The sequence below is a fragment of the Phyllostomus discolor genome, chromosome 8 (genome assembly GCF_004126475.2).
Source record: "Phyllostomus discolor isolate MPI-MPIP mPhyDis1 chromosome 8, mPhyDis1.pri.v3, whole genome shotgun sequence".
Taxonomy (NCBI): Eukaryota; Metazoa; Chordata; class Mammalia; order Chiroptera; family Phyllostomidae; genus Phyllostomus; species Phyllostomus discolor.
In genome coordinates, this window is record NC_040910.2 from 40842336 (window position 1) to 40867530 (window position 25195).

Sequence of the window (25195 nt, forward strand, 5' to 3'; positions counted from 1 at the left end):
GTGCAAGAATGGACCAATGAAAGCGTGGATGAGTGGAACGACAACTCGATGTTTCCTTCTCTTTCCCTCCCTCTTTCTTTTCCTTCCCCTCTCTCTCTCTAAAACCAATTTTTAAAAATTAAAAAAATGAAAAGAGAGAAAGATCTCAAATGAATAATTTCACTGTCTGCATAAGAAACTGAAAGATAAGAGTAAACTAAACCGGAAGCGAACAGAATAAATAAAACAATAAAGATTAGGGCCAGAATAAATGAAATAAAGAATAGTAAATTAATAGAGAGAGTTAACAAAAACACAAGTTAGTCTGAAATATCAACAAAGTTGACAAATGTTAAATTAGAGTGACAGACCCACATAAGAGAGAAGCCTCAAATCACTAAAATCATGGATGAAAGAGGGCACATTAGCCAACCTAGAAAAGATGATAAAACAGTATTACGAACAATTGTATGCCAACAGATTGGACATCCTAGATAAAATGGGCAAATTCCTAGAAAGACATAAACTACCAAAACTGACTTGAGAAGAAACAGAAAAGATCAAATGATCCTGTAATAAGAACCTGCATTAATGGTGATAATATTGATGATAATAATAATAATAAACAACTGCCCACAAAGAAAAACCCAGGACCCTATGACTTCACTGGTGAATTCTTCCAAATGTTCAAAGAAGAATTAACAGCAATCTTTCACAAACTATTCTTTAAAATAGAAGAGAGGTAATACTCCATGAGTCCCTTCTAACATTATATGAAACATACTGTCTTGTTACCAAAAGCAGACAGAGACATCACATGAAGAGAAAACTAGAGATCAATATCCTTTGTGAACATAGATATGCAAAAGTCCTAAATGAAATACTATTAAACTAAATCCAGCAACATATTAAAAGAATTATACCACATGACAAAGTGGAATTTATCCCAAGAATGCAATTTTGGTTGGTTCGATATAAAAAAATACCCATGTTAGTAGAAATGAAGGGCAATAACCACATGATCATCTCAACAGATGCAGAGCAAGCATTTGACAAAATCCAGCACTCTTTCATGATTAAAAAAAACACTCAGTGAACTTGGAACAGAGCAGAACTTCCTCAACATGATAAAGAACATCTACAAAAACGCCACTGTGAGTGATACTCAGTCATGAGAAGCCGAGTGCCTGCCACCTAAGCGCAGGAACAAGACAAAGACGTCTGCTGTCACCATTTCTCTCCACCATTGAACTGGATGCTCTAAGCTGTCTCTACTCGCAGATGACAAGATCTTGTATGTGGAAAATCCTAAGGAACCCATTAAACAGCTATCATGACTATTAAAGGAATTCAGCAAGGTTTCAGAATACAAGCAAATATATACAAAACTCAATTGTTTTTCTATACACGAGCAATGAACAATCTGAAATTTAAATTAAGAAAAGAATCCCATATATAGTAACACCCAAAACAATAAAAGACTTGGGAACAAATTTAATGAAAGAAACCAAGACCTGTACAGGGAAAACTAAAAAGAAAAAACGTCATTAACAGATTGAAAAACATCCCATGTTCATGGATGAGAAGAGTTAATGTTATTAAGATAGTAATACTCCCCAAACTGATCTACAGACTCAATGTAATCTCTATCAAAATCCAGCTTTTTTTTTTGCAGAGATTGACAAGCTGATCCTAAACTTTATATGGAAATGTAAGGAACCCAGAATAGACCAAACAATCTTGAGAAAGAACAGAATTGGAGGACTCACACTTCCAGATTTTAAAACTCACTGTGAAGATCAAGTGTGTTTTGGAGATTAGGCCAGACATACAGATGAATGGAACACCACTGAGAGTTCGGACATAAACCTGCACGTTCGTAGTCCATTGTTGGTGATAAGGGTGTTAAGACCATGTAATGGGGAAAGAACAGTCTCTTCAACACATGGTACCGGGACGGTTGGATCTCCACATACAAAAGGATAAAGTTGGACCACTCCTTCACACCATGTAAAAAATTAACTTAAAATAGATCATAGACCTAACTGTGAGGGCTAAAACTATGAAAGTCTTAGATGAAAATACATGAGAAAAATCTTCAGGGCCTTGGTTTGGCAACAGTTTCTTAAATATGATGCCAAAAGTACAAGTGAAAAAAGAAAAAAAACAGATAAATTGGACTTCATCAAAATTTGAAACTTTTGTGTTCTAAAGGACACCTTCAAGAAAGTAGAAACACAGCCTAAAATGCGGTGGAATGTTTTTGGGCAATAAAGAGGAATGAAACCCTGATGCATGCTACCCCGTGGGTGAGCCTTCACATCACCATGCTAAGGGAAAGGTGTCTATCACCAAAAGGTCACACCTGGTAAGATACCACTTATATGAAGTGTCCAGAATGGGCAAATCCAGGGAGATAGGAAGTAGATGAACGGTTGTCAGAGGCTTGTCAACATAAGAAACGTCCAAACCTGTACGAATTTTTATCAGTTTATTTGAGCCAAACTGACAGCAATTGCTGGGAAGCAAAACCTCAATGGTTTGAGAAAATGCTCTATAAAATAGCAGTTTTGCACCTTATTTTATACACTACAATCAAAAAAGGTGGTGATAGATTAGGGAGGCAAGAGAAAGCAAAGTGGGGGAAGCTCTGGGACTGGATAGAAAAGTAAAATGATGAACACATACTTCTTTTACGTAGGTGGGTACAAGATAGTTAACAGCCAACAGCTAACAACAAAGCTCTGGCCTGTGTGGCTCAGTGGGTTGGAGCATCCTCCCAACAAAAATGTTGGGGGTTCGATTCCTGGTCAGGCACATGCCTAGGTTTCAGGTTCAGTCCCCAGAAATGGGAGCATATGGGAGGCAACCAATTGATGTTTCTCTCTCTCTCTCTAAAATCAACAAATGTATTTTAGAAAAATTTAAAAAATTAACAAGATAACAGTAACAATGAGGGGATTTGTGGTCTCTGCTCTGGTGGGGTGGTTGGAAAAACACCTTGACATTCCAAAGCTATGTTATCATAGATGCAAAAAGAGAATAGACAGGCTTGGTTAGGGTAAAGATCGACTTTCATCGGGGAAGAGTCTAGCCTAGGACACGACCTCTGCCATAAACTGCTTTCAGTTAAGTTTTCATCTCAGACCACCCTATGTGGTTACTCTGGTCTCTGAGTTTGTGGGGCTGCCATGCAGGTCACCCCTGAGTTTGTCAGGTTTAGTGTGTGGCCCCTTTTTGTCCACAGACTGGGGGAGGGGCTGGGGAGTGGCCACTGAGGTGTATGGTATTTCTTTCTGGGGTGGTTTCTGAAAATGTTATAAAATGATTGTGGTAATAGTTGCACAACTTTGTTCATTTTCTAAAAAACACTGAACTATATGCTTTTGAAGGGTGACTATCATATTGAATTATACCTCACTGAAGTTGTAATTGAATAAGTCTGCTACCATATTAGTTTGTTCATTTTTTAAAACTATGTAACTCACTGACAGTTTTTGGGTATTGTCACTGTAATCCAATTTTACCAGGAGCCCTGTGGATTCTATTGTGTAATTTTGCCTAGGGTAGGATTTTTAGGAACATATATACCACGTTATAACAGAACTAACAGTGTGTAGTAAGTTATTTTGGTTCCATGTTGGTAAGCAGTAGGTTTAGGCTGGCTAAGTGACAGTTGTCCTTGATAGAGAGAAAGGACAAGAGGGGGACCTGCCAGACTGCTTTTAAAGAAAATCTTAGGACTGCAGTCATTTAGTTCAAAGGGAACCTCCTCAGCTGAGCGGCAGCCTGTAACATCACGACTCTCCCCTCTAAGGCCCTGCTTCGAGTGGATGTCTGACACCGCTGCGCAGTCCTGCTGCTCAGTGCCTGGAAGGAGGAGACCAAAGGAAAGTGTCAGAGCAAAAATCTGCAGCACAGGAAGCCGCAGAACCAGAAAAGCTGGGCGACGGTGGGGAGCAGGGGGTGCAGGGAAGGCAGGACCTTGCTTGCTTTGTCCTCTTATCGAGAGCTCGAGGGCAAGTGATGTCAATGGGGAATCATTTATAGGGTGTGAGCACTCCTCCCAGTTTCCCTGGGACTTTGCCACTTTTAAAATTGAAAGTCCCAGCTTCTCAAAAAGTTAAACAGTTACTATATGACCCAAAAGGAATTGACGACATTGATCCACACAAACACTTGTCCGTGAATGTTCATAGTGTTCATAGCAGCATTACTCATAATAGCCTCAAAATGGAAATGACTCAGATGTGCATGAAAGGATGAATGGATACACAAAATGTGGTCCAGTCACACACTGGAATATTACTCAGCCATGAAAAGGAGCAAAGCTCTGACACTCGCTACCTCGTGGATGGACCCTGAAAACATGGTGTTCAGTGAGAGAAGCCAGACACTAAAGACCACAGAGTGTGTGGTTCCATTTATGTGACAAGTCCCAGCCAGGCAAGTCCACAGAGACAGGAAGTGGATCCCTGGTTGCTGGGGCCTGGGGGCGGGGGTGGTCGAGGAAGTGCTTAGTGAGTACAGCAACATGGGGTCTCCTTTGGGATTAGTGTAGATGTTCTAGAGTTAAATAGTAGGGATGGTTGCATAATTTAAATACACTAAAACGGCTGAATTGTACCCTTTAGTATGATAAAATTCATGTTAGGTGAATTGTATCTGAACAATATATTTTTTAAATGTTTCTAAAATCCCTGAAAGTTCCATATCCCAGGCTGGGACCACCTCGGCCCTGAGCAAACCAGATGGTTGGCCACTCCAGCTGATGCGACTGTGAGTCTGGCTGCAGACAGATCGACGTTGCGTCCCAGTGACCCTCGGCTTACCGACAGTCTTACTGACTACAGGCAGGTGCTCCGTGAAGAAAGGGCTCTGAGATGAAATGATGACAGCGCCCGACAGCTTGCTACAGGCCCTGAGAAGTCCTGCAATCAGACAAGGTTATGATCACAGCCTTTGGAACCCTCAACTATAATTTGAGTTTTGGGTCTGCTGCGTGCCAGCTGAATGCTCCTGGGCAAATCACGTAACCCTGTGAATCGTAGTTTCTTCTTCTTTAAAAAAGGTTTCCAGTAAAGGTTGGAAATCCCCCCTGGTTTGCTCAGGGTTGGGGATTAGTTGCAATGAACCCTGTAGTGTGCCTGGGATGCCCCAAGTGCCCAAGAAATGTTACTGCTATTGGTGAGTGAACCTGGTTAAGTCTGTCGAGCTCAGCATTTCCTAAACCTATTTAACCATGTGCCCTATTTCCCTTCATAACACCTATTAACCCCTCTCTCCTGGCCAAAAGCAGTTTTCAGTTCTGGGGCATTGCTGGGAAATGGGTTTCTTTGCCACAGTCACTCCCGTGATAAAGCTACAGGTCTGTACCACCAAGGGCCTGTGAGTGTGGAGCATCAGTGGAGACCTGTGTTTGGGGTCAGACAGCTACAAAGACAGAAGTTCTGATGAAAGGCAGGGGGCACCACGGAGCACTTGGCCTCCCAGGATCACAGTTTGAAGCCCCGGTACCGGATGATTCCAAAGATCAGCTTCTTCTACCTCCAACAGTCCATGACTGAAAATGTCACAATTAAAAGGGGGCACTGAGACAAAATGAAAGACAAAAACCTGGGGGTATCCTAAACTGCCAGCAATAAAAGACCGGTTAAGTGGCATTTGCGTAAACAATGGAATATTATGCAGCAGTAGAAAAGGACCAGATGACTTTGTGGGCAGATGTAGAATGATGGCTATGATCTATGTGGTAAACAATAACAACTAAAGTGTAGAACACTGTGTATACCATTTTCCCATTTGTATTTTTAAGGACATTTGTTTCAAAGGGGGATGAGCCTACAAATATGCTACCCTTCTTAAGTAAATGTGTCAGCATGTACTGATGCTTACTACGTGCAGGCCATTTTCCCATCACTTTGCCAACATTAACTCATCTGACCTTCCTGCTAACTCTTGCAGTATGAGTCGCATTTTACATATGAGGGAGCTGGGTGTATTAGTTATCCACTGCCCTATGACAAATGACTCCCAAGTATAGCAGCTTAAGCAACATTCATCATCTCAGATAGTTTCCATGGGTCAGGAATCCAGGTGCAGCTTAGCTGGGTGGTTCTAGCTTATGGTCTCCCACAGGGTTGTGGGCAAGCTGTCAGCCGGGGCTGCACTCTCGTTTGAAGGCACGCTTCCCCCCTTCCTCCCTCCCTCCCTTCCTTCATCTTCCCTCCCCTTCTTTCCTTCTTTCTTTTTCTCTTTTTAAAATCATGGTAAGAACATTAACACGAGGTGTACTGTTCTAACAAAATCGTGAGTGTGCAGTGCTGTGTTGTGCTGTGTCATGAGTGTGCAGTGCTGTGTCGGAAGCACACTGCTGTGCAGCAGAACTCTAAAACTTTTTCACCTTGAATAACCGAAATGTCAGAGTCACTGGACAGCAACTCTCCCGGCGGGTGGATTCACTTCTAAGCACGTTCACTTCCTGTATGGGCTACTGGTTGGAGACTTTCAGGAGTCACCACATGGACTTTACAACAAGCGGCTCAAGTGTCCTTACAACGTGGCTGCAGGGACCTGGCAGCTGCCTTCCCCTGTGCGCTCTAGTCAGAAGCCACTGACTTTTTATAACCTAATCTCAGTAGAGACGACATTGCATTAATTCAGACATAATTGTTAGAAGCAAGTCAGTAAATTCAGCCCCCACTCAATGAGAGAGGCTTACGTAATATTTACGCACAAGGGCAGGAATAGGAGGAAGTGGGATCATTGGGGGCCACCTTATTGGGGGGCATCTTTGAGGCTGCCAGTGCTTTGGGGGCACAGAAGGTGCCATCACTAGCCCAAGCTCACAAGCTAGCTGATGAATCGAATCGCGGAGCCGGGACTGGAAGCCAGGCTGCTGGGCTCGACACCCCAGCCTCCTGTGTGGCTGACTCCGCCCAGCACTACCTCTCCTCCTTCACCTTTGCAGCATGCTCGTACGTGCGGAAAATACTCCTTGAAAAAACGATAGATAGAAACTAAGAGCATACACCGCAGTGGGAGGGGCTGGGCTCTGTGTGCTGTCTGTGTCTCTGTGAGAGAGTGTTTCTGAGCACAAGTGTTACTTTTCTCATTTTGCGGGGAGAGAGTCAAAAAGCCCCAAAGGCATGATAAAATGAAGGGACATCTTTTGCTAAAATATAAAATAAAAACCGAGAAAGAAATTTTCAACTATGTGTTTATGAGAAAAGAATTAGCCAGTAAAACTGCAGGGCCGCTGAGAATGAGTTGCGAGTACAAGGATGGCCCGGAACACGTCCGCCTGGGAGCCGTCCAGATCCCCCGGGAGGCTCAGCCTCAGTGGTTGTTAAAACCTCTTTTTTCCCCTCCCAGACGGGCTTCTTCCTAATTGACTCTTTTTATTCCACTAATGACTGTTAATTAACCGGAGCTATTAGGATTTTAAAGGCCATTTATGCATTCGTTGGTGGGTGGTTTTAAGAGCCACTTATTTGGCGCAGACCTGAGTGTGAGCATCTGACCCTTTCGAGGGCGGCGTGAAAGGACAATTTCCATAACGACGGGCCTCTGAATGGAGGACTCTGTGTGGAAAGCACCTGTGTGCCGCGAAGACCTTTCTTTCTCTCAGGGCTTTCTTGCCACCCGCAGCCGCATTTCTTCGCAGCACTGAATTATTTCCATAGCAAACCGTCGCAGCTTCCAGCAGCCTTCGAAGGACAGGCTGAATACACGTCCAACACATTTTTTCCTAAGTCCCATTTTGTCAGCCAAGTGTGTTAACCACCTCTAGGCAACCGGGGTGCAGGGGAATAGAATGGCCAAGCCTGTGTTCTGCACTGACTGCAAATGAAAGGAAGAAGGAAAGGAAAGAGGAAAAGGGGAACTGGAAATAAATGAAAGTGAGGCATGCGAAGGAAAGAGGTTGAAAAACAGGAAGCTACTTCAATGACAAAAGCTGTCAAGAATGTTGATTGCCACTTGACAAAAGTGAAGCTGAGAATGTTCGATCCTTGACTTAATTCCAACTGCCGCAGTGGCAATGGTAACACTGCTGACTAGACGGGATTCCATGCGTGAAAACGGCCACTTTTAAGAAATTATAGAAGGATCGGACTGATATTTTGACACAGCAGTCTAACGGGGGAGTGGCGCTTTATAAAGTGGACACTGGTGTCCGTGTTATTCGGGAGATGTCTCCTGTGAATTCTGCCATGTTCATTACTACTTGGAGGAAATTGCAGATAGGAAGGACACCTGCTCTCATGAACAATGAGCATGGGTTTATGGAAAGAGTTAAGTGTGTGGATTCGGTTCCTCTGATTTTTCTCATGGATGTCCTTCCCTTTTTCTCCAGACCACTGCTGATTCAGAATATTCACTGTTTTCCCTCAGGGCAGCCCGCCCTTCCCAGGTGGAGCTGAGAAACAGGGCTCCCTCCTGGCCACCGGGAGTCTAAGAGTCCATCGTAGGGAACTTGCACACGTGCACTGGGCTTTAAACACAGGCAGAATAAAACTCCTGATGCAGTTTAAGTGATGGTGAGTTCTGGTTTCATCTGTCACGTTTACTTTGTGAAGTGGTCACGAAGAGGGGAAAGAAGCTGGTCTTTCCATTCATTTCTGGATTATTTATTTTATCCTGTTAAGAGGACAGGCAATAAGGGTACTAATAAATGTAAAGACATGGATTAAATTGTGCAATTCTGAGTCTTGAAATATTCTAAATTTTAAAAAGACTTCCTTTTGTTACCCTTTAGTGCAGTGCTTCTCAGTCATTCTTGCTGCAGGATGCACAGGTAAAATGATATTTGCACATTGATATAAAATTCCCTTTTAATAAAAAATCTGAGATTTCTTGCATGAATACAACATTTTTATCCTCGCCTGAGGGTATGTTTATTGTTTTTTAGAAAAAGAGGAAAGAAGAGAGAGAAACATTGATGTGAGAGGAACAGCAATCAGAATTATCGATTGGTTACCTTCTGTATGCACCCAACTGGGGATCGAACCTGCAGCCTAGGTATGTGCCCTGACTGGGGATTGAACCTGCAACCTTTTGGTATATAGGACAACACTCCAATCAGCTGAGCCACCCGGCCAGGGCAACTTTTAAAATTAACTTCTTTGCTTATAATCACTATTGATAATTACTGATTGAGAAATTTTGCTAATGATCTCTGAAATTCTTTTTAATGTTATGAAATGTTTATAACCTATTTAATGACATTTTTCTTTTTTATGGAGCTATAACTTACATCAAAGTGAAGAATTTTCAATTTTTTACATATGTGTGACTTTTTCCATGCTTGTGGACTTTTGTCACCAGAGCCTAGGTCAAGGTATAAAGTACTTCCAACCCCACGAAGGGTTCCTTCATAGCCTTTTCCAGTTAATACCCCCACTTATTCATTCCAACTTCTATCACTATATTTATTTTGCTTATTCTTGAACTTCATATTGATAAAATTACACAGAATGTTCTTTTGTGTCTGGTTTCTTTTGTATAATATTACCTCTGTGAGATTCATCCCTATTGTTAACGGGATCAAATGATTCTTTTAAAAAAATTGTTGAGTTGTATCCTATTGCATGAATATGCCACTATTTATCTATTCATTTTCCTGTTGATGGACATTTGGTTTGTTCCCAATTTCCTCATATTCTCCTTTACAACGATCTCTGAACCTTTTATTGGCCTCCTGTGCCCCAAGGGGTGCCCCACTTCTGCTGCCTTTAGTGCCTCAGGACTTTGGCATCATTGACCTGAGACACCACTTTGCTCAGTCCTGTGGGTGGTGGTCTTTTGGGTGGACTGCTCTGAGCAGCTGTTGTCCTGTGTCCCCAAGTTTGCAGTCCTCCCTTTCTTCCAGTAGGTGGCGGTAGGTAGCAGTCTCAGCCCTTGTCTTGACCTTGATGTTCAGGGGGGCCTGGTACTCCTGGGCTTGGCGCTGCCTCTCTGCCTGTGGCTGGGGCAGCTCTGACTCCAGGCACAGAAATTACAAGCAAACAATTTTTGCAAATCACTCAAAATTTACAACTCTTAAAATTATACCTGACAGCTGATAGGAAATTTAAAACCACCTTTGTAAGTCATTCATAATAAGTGAAATTATATCGAAAGACCCCTGTTCTTCCTTTTTCATTCATTGAAAAATACAAACTTGACAAATTCTTCTAATGATGTGCATGGATTTTGAATCCAGTTGAATATTTTTCTTTTTAAACAGATTATTATCTTTTTTATTATTGATTCGAGAGAAACATCAATTTGTTGTTTCACTGTTTGTGCATTCATTGGTTGATTCTTGTGTGTGCCCTGATGCGGGATTGAACCCTCAACCTTGGCATATAGAGATGACACTCCAACCAATGGAGTACCTGGCCAGGGCCCCAGTTGAACATTTTTATACCAGGAATTTCAAATAACGATGGTGTTCTTATTTTCAGGATGTGCTTGCCCTGTTAGAGTAGTCACCCAGCTTCTGATCTTGTCCTTACTAAAGGGCACAGCAAACTGATAACCAGGAAGATGGGGACTTGGGACCTTTCCCTGGAGCTGTTTCCACCCAAAGCCCTCTTCTGTCTACCTGTGTGTTATCTCTCCTTCTTATGAGGATGCCAGTCATTGAAGGTAGGGCCCACCTTCCATGTTCTGGTCTGACTTCATCTTAACATACCCAATCACATGTGCAAAAACCCTATTTCCAAATGAGGTGACATCCTGAGGTTCCAAGTCAGCATGGATATTGGGAGGGACACTATTCAACCCAGCCCAGCATCTTTGCAAACTGTAGAGTGTCATGGAATGTTGGAGGACCAAACAGGACACAGAAGAGAATGCTGATGCTTTGGTACAGCCACGGCAATAGCGGGAACAGTCACCAGACCCGAAGACTGGAGCCTGGGGAACAGGGGGAGCCGAGATGAAGATTCCCAGAGAGGGAAAGAGAAACTGTGAGATCATCCTATATCAGGGGCTGGCAACCTTTCTGTAGAGGGCCTGACAGCAAACATTTGGGGCTTTGCAGGTGATATGGTCTGTTGCAACTACATAGCTCCACTGTTACGGTGCAAAAGCAACCAGAGATGATACATACATGAATGGTGTGGCTGTGTGCCAAGAAAACTTTATTTATAAAAACAGACAGTGGGCCAGATTTGGCCTACAGGCTGTAGTTCTCCACTCCTGTCCTGTAGGGTGGAGTACCTGGGGAAAAACAGCCTACTGGTGGGCCTGTGGCAAACGTTAGGGGAGAAGGTATTAAAGCACACAGGAAATTGTCAGAAATAGTGTCGAGGGATAATGTCTAAAACTGAGGTTAATAGTGGAGAAAATACAGTGTTGATGGTTGGCTACTGGGAAGGATATTTGTGGGATCGGAGGAGGCAGAGGTGGAATAGGGGATTGTTACTTAGCTATAAACCTTTGTGATCATTTTGATACTCAAACAATAATAGTAACAAAAATATATATGTATTACCTTAATAGAAAAGTAAAAACATTATTAAAAAATAGCCAACTAATGTCAGGGCACTCAATTGTTGTTGCCCATGTTGTACCAGATTATGCCGGGCCTGTGGAGAAAGGTGGAAGCTTCCACCAGGGGGCGCTGTGAGAAAAGTTACAGTTTTTCTCTGGGAAAATAAAGTAAGAATTACCCTTACTCTACAGTAGGACTCGCCAGTCTACCACCCAGAGGGCCAGATCCGGCCCTCTGCCTGAATTTGTTTTGTTTGTTTTTTGCTTATTAAGGTATGGTCAACATATTATATTAGTTTCAGGTGTACAACATATTTGCATATATTGCAAAATACCACAGTAAGTCTAGTCACAGAATTTTTTTACTTGTGAAAAGAACTTTTTTCAATTAGAAGAAATTTTAAACTAAGTTTGGTTGGTATATAATCTTATATTGGTTATATTAGTTTCAGTTGCATAATACAGTGTTCAACATTTTGAACACTTACAATGTTGTAATCACCCCGTTAATTCCAGTGATCATCTGTCACCTTGCAAACTTACCACAATATTGTTGACTATATTCCCCTTCCCCTTTTTACCCATCCACCCACCCTCCATTCTGGTAACCATCCCTTTGGTGTCAGGTTCTATGAGTCTACTGTGTTGTGTTTGCTTTTAGATTTCACGTATAAGTGAAACCATATGATACTCGTCTTTCCCTGTGTGACTTACTTCACTGAGCATAATACCCTCCAGGTCCATCCATGCTGTTGCAAACGCTAAGATTTCATTCTCTTTTATCACAGAGTGGTACTCCGTTGTGTGCATGTTCCACTTCTCCTTTATCCTCTCATCTGCCGATGGACTCCTAGGCTGCTTCTAGATTCTGGCTATTGTCAATAATGCTGCAGTGAACACAGGGGCATGCATACCTTTTTGAAATAGGGTTTTGGGTTTTCTTGGGTAAATGCTCAGAAGTGGAGTTGCTGGGTCAAAAGGCAGTTCTGTTTCAACTTCTCGAGGACTCTCCACACTGCTCTCCAGAATGGCTGCATGGGCCTGCATCCCACCAGTGATGCAGGAGGGCCCTTTTCTCCCCGTCTTGCCAGCACATGCTGTTTGCTGACTTACTCACGGCAGCCGTTCTGACGGGTGGGTGTGATGCCCAGTTGTGGTTTTGATTGGCATTTCTCTGATGATCAGTGATGGTGAGCATGTTTTCATGTGTCTTTTGTCCATTTCGATGTCTTCTTTGGAAAAATGTCTATTCGGGTCCTCTGCCCATTTTTAATTGGGTTGTTTCTTTTAAATTTTTATAAACCATATACATGTATAACTTTCATAATATATTTAGAAATTAGTTTAAATATGAACAAGTAATGGTTTAGCCCTATAGAACAGTGAATTATTACACAATACAGGGAAGGGGAAAAAACACATGTATGTTTTGACAAATAAAGAAGTCAAATTGTTCTTCAATGGAGCTGAACCAACTCACTACTACCAATGATATATAAATATTGTGAGTGGGTTTTAAGTTTTATCTTGAGAAACTGGGGGTTAATCACTTAGATAACACATGCCCATTATACACTGTTAGCTTCTAAAGTCAGCCCAGAGTCCTGACTGGTGTGGCTCAGTGGGTTGGGCATTGCCCCACAAAGTGAAAGGTCACTGGTTCAATTCCCAGTCACAGCACATGCCTGGGTCTTGGGTTCAGTTCCTGGTCAGGACACATACGAGAGGCAACTGATCAATGTTTCTCTCTCACATCGATGCTTCTCTCCCTCTCTTTCTCTTTCCTTTCGCCTGTCTAAAAAATAAGTAAAAAATGAAAATGTCAGCCCAGAAATGTCATTTGGAGGTTATAAGTTAGCACTTGACTGCACCTAAAAGAAAACCTAACAAAAGCAGGTTGTAAACTATGGGCTTATTTTTCTCACCAGACGGGGGAGCCGACTGAAGGCGCCTGGAGCAGGGCCGTGTGGCAGGAGGCGATGCGCTCAGGGCTAACATCCGCCCTCCTTTACATCTCAGGTCAAGGGCCTGTCCAGACCTCCCAGCCTAGGTCAGGTCCCTCGGCAACCTCTCTCACACCTGGGGTTTCCCTGCATGATTGTAAGTTTGCACTTGTTTGCACAATTCTGGGTTTTCCTGCTATTCCCTAGATAGACCCATCTGGATTTGCTCATTTCTGTGCCCCCAGCATCTAGCACAATGCCCGACCTGGGGACAGTGGCTCCATACAAACTTCATCAGCACACGCAGAAGTGCAGTGCATGCATGCATGAGTGAGCGAAAAGAAAACTGCCATTCTCCTGCCCAGGAAGTATTTTCTTCCAGGGGTGGGGGCGGGGTGGGGAGGCAGGGACAGCCAGTGATGTCACAAGAGGTGGCTGGGACAGAAGGTTCTGGAAGGTTGAAGGGGGCTAGAAGAGCTTTCAGGGAGGGAAACTGCCCGCCTTCCTGCCTCTGGCCACTCCCACTATCTTGGCTGGACCCAGACAGGGACAAGGGCTGGGAAGAGACAGCACATGTTCTGGTTTCCAGGAGAAGCAACTTGGTTAGCACCTTTGTGGAAGAAGAAAACACCTTGAGTGTCCAGATGCCTCAGCCACCAGTGCCCTGCTGTGGCGGTCAGACCCACACCTCGTGAGGAGTGGCAGGTGCCAGTGGTGCGGGAGAGGGGCACGTGGGGCCCTGTGGGGTTCGGCGTCTGTCATTTAGCACTGTACTTCTCCAGGGTTTGGATTCCCCACAGACACACATTCTGGCCTTGAGTGGGACCCTCAGTATCTTTCCCTATTGAATTTCTTATTGGTTGCTGCCCACATACAAGAAAACTATTGATTTTTGAATATTGATCTTTTCCTTTGTTACCTTACAAAACTCTCACTTTTAATAGCTTCTTAGTTGACAGGATAGTATAGGCACTCAAATTATTTGGAATATGACAATGTTATTTGTTTCCAATCTTTATTCCTCTCATTTCTTTTTCTTATCTTACTGCATTGGCTAAAAACCTTCAGGTTGGTGCTAAATAGTATAGCAGTGAAGCTGATTTATTTGTCTTAATCCTGACTTCATGGGAATTCTTCCAGTGCTTTTGTTGCTGCTAAATATAGTTCCAAAATATTTTCATTACCCCAAAAGAAAACCCCACCCTCTTTAGCAATCACCCCCATCCCCCTGCCCAGCCCCTGGCAAACACTGATACACCTCCTGTCTCTAAGGATTTGCTTGTTCTGGACATTTCACAAAAATGGAGTCATTTGGTACAGCAGTGCACCTTACCTGTGGTTTCATGTGCTACAATCCAAAAATATTAAATGGAAATCTACCCTATTTCATCTCATCACATAGGCATTACATCATCTTATTGAACAGTACTTGGGGTTCTGCTGCCCACCGCCACTGCCCTCTAGGCAAAAATTCCAGAGGCAAAGGTTTGGTGACGATGGAAAGGAGTCTTTATTCAAAAGCCGTTACTGAGGCTATCAAGTCACAGCCAGAATCACTTAAGCCTGTCAATTAAGGCTAAACTCTAACACCGGAGCTCTATCTTTTTTTCCATTAGTTTTTAGTTATCTTGTTTCTATAGGGTTAGTTTGCAAACTAAAAACAATAAAATATACAAAAACTACACAATTTTAGAAGAATGGCAGGCTTCTGCCTCAGAGCCTGTTCCCTCTAGAACATCCAGAGAATAAACCTGCCACCTTCTGCCAGGCCAGCCTGATCCTAGGCTGTGCCCAGAGTTCCTTCCCATCCAAAATACCATCTGTTGGGAAAGGCAGGCAGCTGCAGCACGATCATCCAGGCATCCCTGAGGAAGAGGAGCCTGAGCCTGAGCCTGAGCCAGAGCCAGAGCCAGAGCCAGAGCCTGAGGCAGAGCCTGAGCCAGAGGCTGAGCCAGCTCCGGAGCCAGAGAGCCCGCCCTCTTTATTGCCATTGGCTCCACAGGCATTCAGCTTCGCAGCCAATCCTGTCCTAGACTCCCCACAGTTGCCTTAGCAAACTCCTCTACAGCCCCTCCCTACTTCTCCCCTGCAATCCTAGTTGTCTTAATCAGATCTAGGTCTCTCTGTGTCAATTTCACATCACAAGAAGAAGGGTGAGGGCAGTACAATAAGATATTTTGACAGTGCATTCACGTAACTTTTATTAGAGTATATATTTTAATTATTCTATTTTATTATTATTGTTGATCTCTTGCTGTGCCTAATTTATAAATCAAACTTCATCATAGATGTGTGTGTAGGAAAAAACTGTGCATCGGTTCAGTACGATCTGCAGTTTCAGCCTCCACAGGGGGTCTCAGAAGGTATCCCCGCAAAAATGGGGGGGGGACCAAACTTGTCTTTTTGCCTTCTTTCACTCAACATGATGTTTTCGAGGCTCATCCTGTTACTGATCAGAGCAGGCCCCTGATGGCTGCAGGCTCTTGGGGACTTCATGATACCACACTTGTCGCTCGATCCACCTTCCCCTTCTCAGGGCATCAGCGGTCAGTGCTCGGGTCAGATAGCCTGCATTTTGCGTTGTGATTGAAAAGGAGGTAATGGCTTCCTAGACCATAGACAGACACATTTTTTTCTTGAGTCATGAACATGCATACGTATCCATTGCTTACACCTTCTTTATATGTTGTCCTGAATCTTGATCTTTTGATTTACTATTGTTTGTGTCTTGAGGAACATCCCATTTTAGTGACAATGAACAACTTTTCTGGTGGGGTTTTTTTTTTAAATTGAGGTGAGATTCACATAAGATAAAATTAACCATTTTAAAGTGAACAGCTCGCTGGCATTTAGTACATTCACGATCCTGTGCCACCATCACCTCTATTTAGTTCTGAAACATTTTCATCATTCTCCAGAGGAAACAGTCACTTCCCACTCAGCAGCTGCTGGCAACCACTCACCCACCTCCTGTCTCTGTGGCCGTGCCCGTCCTGGACACTTCACGTGAGCAGGATCACACACTGCACGGCTTCTTGTGTCCGGCTTCTCTCACTGAGCAGCGTGTCCTCAGGTCCATCCACACTGAAGTGACTGTCAGAATCTCCTTCCTTTTCATGGCCAAGTGACGCTCCAGCGTGCGCACGGACCGCGTTCTGTCACTCATTCATCCGTTGATGGGCCTTTGGCTCCGTGAACTGTGCTGCTGCGAATGTGGGTGTGTGTTCCTGGCATTTCCCCAGATCTGGAGCCCCCACTGCAGGAAGGTTCCACAGTGTCTGTCACTAGTCCTCCATTGCTGCATGTCTGCTTTTCCTCCAGTCTTTTCCCCTCCGGACAGTGTGGCAGCGACGGTCCTTTGCGTGTAGTTTAAGCATCTGTCCGGTGAATGATTCTGTGATATTTCCTGTTTACTTTGGTTTGCCCTACTGGGTGCTCTGTTTCCAACTCCAACTCTGTGAAAACAGACACTTTCTGAGTACCCTTTATGGTAGCCACAGTTTATCCTGGTGCCTGGTGAGACGTAGATCTCCCATTACATTTTTATTCTTTGTAATATTTTATCCTAAATTTCACTCTGCAGGGGCTATATGCAATTTTGGTGTATAATAAATACACTTTTTCTCTTTTTTTAGTTTGCCAAGGTAAACCTTCATTTATTCAGCTTTAATCAACTATAGGAAATTTTTCTTTTTAAGCTGATGGAATGCTATCACCATGTAATGTGTCTGTGGAAGAGATGACACTTTTTTAACAACTAATACATAACTGACATATGAACAAGGCCCAGGTTTATATAGGAAATGGGGAGCTATTTGCCAATTAAGTTATTTTCTCCTTACATTTTATCTTTAATAATACCTGAAAACCCAATGCCTTAGCCACAGAATATTTTTGAATTGTTCATTTTAAGATGTATAGTGCACTTTTCCCACACAGAGTTCACTTTGTTGGTGTCCAGTTCCATGAGGTCTGACAAGTGTGTGGAGCCCTGTGACCGCCAGCGCCGCCGGGCACTGAGCTCCATCGCCCCCCAAGTTCCCGCAGGTTCCCCCCCACCCCAGGAGGCGACCCCTCTGTCCTCCTGCCGCCGCCCCCCACCCCTGCCCTCCACAACCTCAGACCTGTTCTCCATCGCGAGTTGCGCCTTTTCCAGGAAGTGACATAAACGCAATCATAAAGCGTGTGGTTTTTCAAATCTGTCTTCTTCCACTCAGTGTAAGGCCTCTGAGACTCGCTGGGCTGGTCATATCAGTAGTTCTTTTCCCTGCATTGCTGAGGTTCCTTCTGCGGAACTGCCCAGGGCGGGGCTGGGAGGTGAGGTGCCTTCTCTGGGGAGGTTCCAAATCGTTCTTACCTGCAGGATCGCTTATAGACTTGACCCCTATATTCCAACGTTTCAGAGACTTTGGGAAACTCACAGATTGATGCTCTCCTGACCCCACAGTCGCTCTGGCATGTGGGCTGCTCTCCTCCCCTCGTAGGCCCAGAGCAGCCAGGGCTGGCGATGACCCGGGGGCTCCACGCAGACACGCCCGAGGGCCAGAGTCGGCCTCCGCCCGCAGCCCCTTCAGCAGTCAGTCCTACTAAGCCCCTCTTTGTGCCTTGCAGCACTGCGAAGAATGGTCTCTGCGGACCCGGAAGGGCGGAAACCCCAGCAGCTCAAGAAAAGGAGGCTGAGGACCTTGAAGGAGAGACATGAGTAAAACAAAAGGCAGGTGGTGGGAGAGAGGAGGGCCCGCCGGCTCGGCCAGGGCTCATCCTCCAGGAGCCTGGTCGGGAGGGTCAGGACACAGCCATTCTGGGCCTGAGGCCCCCAGACAGGGTGGGGAGGGGGCCCTCTACTGCCAAGGAGGAGCGCAGGCTTGGGATTTCAGAGCCTCCTCCGCGCTGTGTGTATCACAGCACCCCGAGAAGGGCACCGCCTGTCAGGGGTTGAGTCCGTGTGGGGGGGACCATATGCACACACATACACATATATGTCCCATGTAATTATATACACAGTGCATCTGTAATATATATATGGTGAATGTATTTATTTATGGCACAGACTTAATAGTATGTATAGTGCAGATGTAATTATGTACATGTATAATGCAGTTATGATAATGCATGTGGCACAGATAAAATTGTGTATATACATATATTCTGCAGATGTAATGTTACACATGTAGTGCAGATATACAGTGTAAATGTAGTACATATAGTGCAGATGCAATGAATACTGTGCAGATGTGGTACATGTAGTGTGGATATAATTAATACTGTGCAGATGTGGTACATGCAGTGCGGATGTAATGAATACTGTGCAGGGGTGGTACATGTAGTGCAGATGTGATATATACACAGTACAGGTGTAATCCGGGGCGGGCTGAGTATTTTTACAGTAGTTCATCGAGCTGTGATCATTACTATTACTCTTTGAACTCAAAAGAGTGTTGCGCTGGCACGTTGCACTTAGGTATACTCTTGTAAGTGCTCTGCTTGCTGGCCCACATCACTTACGGGTTCTCAGAATCTGCCTGCCACTTTCCAGCGGGCTGTGGCACAGCGGGCTTCACTGTCATCGGTCAACCCGCTCTGCCAGCCCTGCATATGCATAGAAGAGGTAACATTATGTATGTACATACATATGGTACAGATGTAATTATATGCACAGTGCAGAATATCATGTGAAGATCAGATGCAGTATGTAGTACAGACACAGCATCGCAGCGGAGATGCAATGCTCACTGTATTTCACACAGCGCCACCTGCAGTGCAGATGCGGTGACAGTGACGTGTTATCACTGTGTTGTAACCGTTTTACTGCCTGAACTATGCAGGGCGCACCACGTGATGGTAAAGCACCTTCACTCTTGCACAGCTGCCCTCTCCACTCGGGTAAAACATTGGTGAGAAAAATGAGTGTCACAGTCATTCTCAAAACTAATAATCTTCAAAATCTCATTTGATTGCTATGTTAGCCCCCTGGACTGCCGTAACAAAGCACTCTGGACCGTGCAGCTGAAACGACAGAAATGTTCGGCTGCCCGGTTCTGGGGCCAGAAGCCCAGAATCCAGGCGTCAGCCGGGTTGGTTCCTCTTGGAGGTAGTGACAAAGCCTCTCTCCCATCCTGCCGGTGGCTGTCGGTGGCTGCCAGTGGCCTTGGCGTCCCTCGGTTACACCATCCAGTCTCCGCTTCTGTCTTCTCCGCGTGGCCTTCTACTCAGTGCATTTCGATGTCCTCTCCTCTTCTTCTGGGACACCAGTCATTGGACAAAGTCCCCTCCCTCCATCCAGGGCGGTGTCCTCGTGAGATCCTCAGTGGATTTCACCTGCAAAGGCTTTATCTCCAAACTAGGTCACATTCTGAGCTTCTGTACATGAACTTGGAGGAAACACTGTTCAACCCACTGCAGTCATTAAAATATCCCCACCCATGTCCAGGTGACCCCCTCCACAGTTTTGTCCAGTTTACAGCTTTTCTCCCAGGTGTCACCCTGGACACCTGGAGCCGCGGGGGCGAGGGAGCGAGGGAGGCCTGACGAGCTGAGCTTCTATTTCCTGGGTGACGTTCTCCCAGCACCCCGGCTCCGCTGGGGGATTTCGTTGTAAGGTGGTGAGAATTCCAGCACCGATCCTCCTTGTGGGGTGGGGGGCTTCTCTGAACAGCCTTCCTTAGATGCAGTTTGTTATGGGTTGAATTGTGTCCCCCCCACTATGGTCTGAATGTTTGTGTCCCCCCCATTAACATGTTGAAACCCACCTGCCCTCCCCCAGGCAATGGTATTAGAAGGCGCTAGGTCACGAGGTGGGAGCCCTCCTGAGTGGGATTGGTGCTGGGGTGACAGAGGCTGCAGGGGGGCTGCAGGGGAGCTGCCTCCACGGCGAGACAAGGTCTATGAACCGGGAGGCAGGGGCACCAGATCTGGTGGAAATGTGATCTTTCGCTTCCCCACCTCCAGAACTATGAGGACTAAGTGTCTGGTGTTTCTAAAGGACCCAGGTCACGGTATTTTGTTATAGCAGCCCAAGATTCATAGATCGCAGTCCCAGCAGTTACTCGGTACTTCGGAATGTGACCTAATTTGTAAATCGGGCCATTGCTGATAGGATGGGTTTTAATCCAGTATGACTGCTGTCCTTATAAAAAGGGGAAATTCGGACACAAGGGGAATGCCCTGTGAAGATGAAGGCGGAGAGGAAGGCTTGTAATGCTTCTGTCACAAGCCTAGGAACTCCAAAGATTACAGGTCCACCACCAGAGGGCAGGTAGGGGAGAGGAGGGAACATATTCTTCCTCACGGCCTCAGGAGGAACCAACTGACCCGCACCTTGACCTCGGGCCGTCTGCCTCCAGAACTGGGAGGGAGGGAGGGACTGTCCGTGGTTCCAGCCCCTCAGTCCAGAGCGCAGGCACGCCCCTTGTCTTTCTGCCTCCGCACTGCACGGGGCAGACACTGCGTCCGTACAAACTGGAGGTTTGTGGCGACCCTGCTTTGACAAGTCTATCAACACTGTTTTTCCAACAGGCTTAGATGATGGTTAGCATTTTCTTTTAGCAATAAAGTATTTTTAAATTAAAGTATGTGCCTTGTTTTTTTTACACATAGTGCCTCTTAATTCCGGACTGTGGACCATTCACGCAGATGGAGAAGTCCTTCTGAGGCTATCAAAACACGGGCCAGGCCACGAGGCTCCGATAACCATCCCAGAATTTTTTCGGGAGTCAGTCAGCCGATTTGGGATTTATCCAGCCCTCGCATCAAAGAACAGCAAAAATTGGGAAGTGCTGAATTTCAAGCAGTACTATGAGGCTTGTCGGAAGGCTGCCAGGGCCTTGATCAAGGTGAATGAGTCGTTCCTCCTTCCTTCCCTCTCTCTCCCTCCCTTCCTCCCTTCCTTCCTTATCACGTATTCAATCATTCATTCAGAATAGGAAATACACACACACACACACACACACACACACACACAGTATAAAACGCACAAGACACCACAAGATACGAAAGGTAATGTGAATATTTTCCCTCCAATTCTCGACTCCTCCCATGTGAAGGCAGCCACCACTGTCAGTGTTTTAAACATCCTTTGGGGGAATAAACTGTGTGTATCTATTATAGAACTTCTCTTTTTGCAAATTTTTGCATAGATGGTAGCCTACTATACTCATGATTCTGCACCTAGTTTTTTCCCTTTAGCATAATATCTCTATGCATTAGTTAGCTACTGCTGCATAACAAATCACCCCCCTAAATTTAGTGACTTAAAATGACAAACATTTATTATCTCGGTTTCTGTGGGTCCCAAGTCCAGGAGAGGCTTAGCTGGGTACTATACTTCTGGTTCCGGGCCTCTCCTCAGGCCTCAGTGAAGCCATCAGTGTGGCCTGCCTCACCTGAAGGACACACTGGCTGGAGGGTTCACTTCTAAGCTGGTTATTGGCAGGATGCCTCACTTCCTTGCTCCCCAGCTTTCCTCGTCGGGTGTCCTTGGAGAATTTTCACCATATGGCAGTCAGCTCCCCCCAGAATGAGTGACCCAAAGAGAGTGGGAACAAGACGGGAGCCAGGATACCTTTTTATGACCTAACCTCAACCATGACACGCTATCACTGCTTCCATATCCTGCTGGCCACACAGACCCACCCGGATGCAGCGAGGGGGGAGAGCACACAAGAGCACAGCTATCAGGGATGAGGGTCACTGAGGGCCATCTCGAAGGCTGCTCCCACAGTCTGAGATCCTTCCATATGGATTTATTTTTTAAAATCCACACTTTGTTTGACAATTGCAACTATGTGTGCAGCGGTATGGACTTACCCAGCCCCTGCCAGTGTGCATTTAAGTTGTTTTCCAGCCTTTTGTACCATACATGGTGCCACCATGAACCTCCTTGGTACCATGGATTCTCATGGTACCAAGGTGCCTCTGTGTGCCCACTCAAGTGGGCAAGAGGCTCTGCTTGCCCATGTTCGTGTCAACATCATATTATCAAAAATGTCCCTCTTGGCCAGTCTGAGAGGACTGTGAGGCAGAATTCAAAGATGGCCCTGAGGTCCCCAGCCCCTGGTATATTCATGCTTATAGTCTCCTCTCCTCGCACGTGGGCAGGACTTGTGACTGTGAAGGATTTTTTCTCCTGTGGTGGCAAAGGTGGAGAGATTTAGATGTCATTAAGGTCTCTAATCAGTTGACTGTGAGTTCATCAAAAGGACAAATGCTCAGGGTGGGCTGGACTTAATCAGGTGAAGCAGTAAAGGGGAGCTTCTCCGACTGACCTCGAGGAGACTAACTGGTGTGGACAGTGGTGTGGACAGGGCCATGGGCAGTGGGTGGCAAGCAGCCTCTAGGGCTGAGACCCATCTTCAGCTGACAGCCAACATGAACACAGGACCTCAGTCATTCAACTGCGAGGAATAAATTCTGCAAACACAGTGTGAGTGCGGGAGAGAATTCCATGTGTCAAAGGAGGCCACAGTCCCCACTGAGGTCTTCACCAAAGCTTTGGGCGACCCTAAGCCGGGGACCCAGTTAGACTGCCCCCTGCCTCCTGACCTTCGGAAACTGAGATAACAAATGTGTGTCCTTTTCAGCTGCTAGATCTGTGGTAATGTGTTATGCAGCAATAGACAGTGAATACAGTAAGTATCTCCCATGGCAGAAAGGTCTCTGCTCAGGGTTTTGATAGACAGGAAATTGGGCCACGTTTTGCCCTCAACCTCAGTCCCTCTCTCCCCTTCCCCGGTGCCCAAGCATCATCGTGGAGAGACTTCGTGAGATGCCATGATCGAGACCCATCTGCTTGGGCTGGGTGTTTTCTCGGCTGCCCAGTGCCATCGTGCTGTGGCTAGGTCACCTCTCCTGAAAGGCGACCCTTGTTAGCTATGTGCCCTTGGCTGTGGAGCTCAAGGACCCTCTGCTCTCCAGACCTCGGGGATCCATCAGAAACACTTCAGTTCATCCACGCGAGTAGAGACGCACTTCCACAGCGAGGACCACCTTTTTGTCGAACCAGAAACACATGGCGTTGTGTGCTGAGCATCCGCAGATGCATTCCAAACACTTGTGTTTCCCCTAACAACAGGGGTCGCTGCCAGCCTTGCCCCATACAAATCAAAGAGCCAACAGGTTTGGAGCTGCCCCAAAGCAAAGAAGTAACTCTAAGGGGGCCACCTGCAAGTCCAGGTCTCCTGGTCCATCCTCGGCCACATCTGGACTAAGGCTGCATCTTTAAAAGTGCAATTTATCACCCCTGTAGGATATCACTCTTTGAGTGCTTTTGTTATTAAAAATATAAATAAATCCACACTCATTAGAATGTCTGTTATTTTAAAAAAGAACAGAAAATAGCAAGTGTTGGTGAGGATGTGGAGAAATCAGAACCTTCAGGCATTGCTGGCAGGGATGGAGAACGGAGCAGCCGCTGTGGGAAACAGTATATGGCAGCTCTTCAAAAACATCAAACATCGAAACGCCAGTGGCCCAGCAGTCCCACTTCTGGGCACAGGCCCCAGAGAATTCAGAGTAAAGACTCAGGCAGAGGTGCGCACACTCCCATTGACAGCAGCTGTCTTCACAACGGCCAAAACTCACACTTGGGAGCAACCCAAGTGTCCGCGGACAGACGACGGACGAGCATAGACTGGTCCGTCACACTCTGCGATGCCACTCAGCTTCGGAAGGAAGGAAGTTCTGGCCCCTGCCACAACATGGGCGACCCGAATACTGCGAGATTCCACCCACAGGAGGCCCCCAGAGGAGTCAGACTCATGGAGACAGGAAGTGGAGGGTGGGGGGCCAGGGCTGGGGGGGGGGCAGAGGGGGAATTAGCGTTTCATGGGGACAGAGTGTCAGTTTGGGAAGGTGAGAAAGTTCTGGAGACGGATGGTGGGGACGTCGCACCACAGGAGTAGACTTAATGCTGCTGAGCGGCAGCCAGTAGCATTGAGCCCATTTAAAATCGGCTAAAAAGGTACACTCATGCTGTAAGTACTTTACCACAATAAAAATCAAACATATAAAAATAAATCGATGGCCTATTACGTAGACGGAGGCAAGCCAGTCTCCCTGGAGTAACGAAAACCTCGTACCCAGATTTCAGCCCGCACACTGGCTTCTCTGCCAGGCCCGTGGGCTGGGAGGGTGCTCTCCCACACCCAGGGAGCGCCGTCCACCAGAAGCAAAGCAACTCCTTGTTTCCGTTTCCTGTTCATCTGTTTGTCTTTGCTTCCCCAGCTGGGCTTGGAGCGGTTCCACGGAGTCGGCATCCTGGGGTTCAACTCCGTGGAGTGGTTCATTGCTTATCTTGGTGCCATCCTAGCAGGGTAAGAGCGTGCGCTGTTCCCTGTCATGTTGGCGAGCTGCCACTCGGGGCCTGGTAGCCCTGGGCTAGTCCCCACTGAGATGTGAGGGGGGTTCAGACCAGCCGCAGGTGGGCAGCTGGGACAGACACACAAACCGATGAGCCTGACCAAAGTTTGGTGTCTCCGGTATGGAAGGAACTTCTAGGGCTCTGGTTGTGAACAGACAAAAGGCTACTCACAAAAGGGCTTGAAAAGGTGCTTGCTTTCATGAGCCGTGAGGGAAGTGCCCGTGGAAACCCCAACGGAGCGGTTGAAAGCAGGAACAAAAGGCTGAGGAAAGGCGAACAGGCGCCGGACGGGGTCCGAATGCCGCCTCCGGCGCTTGCTCTAGGCCGTGGCGCTCTGCAGGTGGCTTCAGCGCCCGGGCTGTCAGTCTCCTGGTCTATAAAGCGGGGTGCTGCGGCCCCGTGATTGGACATCACGAGGACACCACAGGAGTCGCTG

At 46.0% G+C, this 25195-nt stretch overlaps 1 protein-coding gene across 1 annotated transcript in view; it reads left to right on the forward strand.

Annotated features, from left to right (window-relative positions):
- The window catches only part of ACSBG2 (acyl-CoA synthetase bubblegum family member 2), a 45857-nt gene that overhangs the window by 3154 nt on the left and 17508 nt on the right, over positions 1-25195 (forward strand). Inside the window, exons 2-4 of the mRNA XM_036034472.1 lie at positions 17888-17979; positions 20973-21235; positions 24624-24712. Of these exons, the coding sequence (XP_035890365.1) occupies positions 17888-17979; positions 20973-21235; positions 24624-24712 (444 nt within the window). The remainder of the gene's footprint in view (positions 1-17887; positions 17980-20972; positions 21236-24623; positions 24713-25195) is intronic.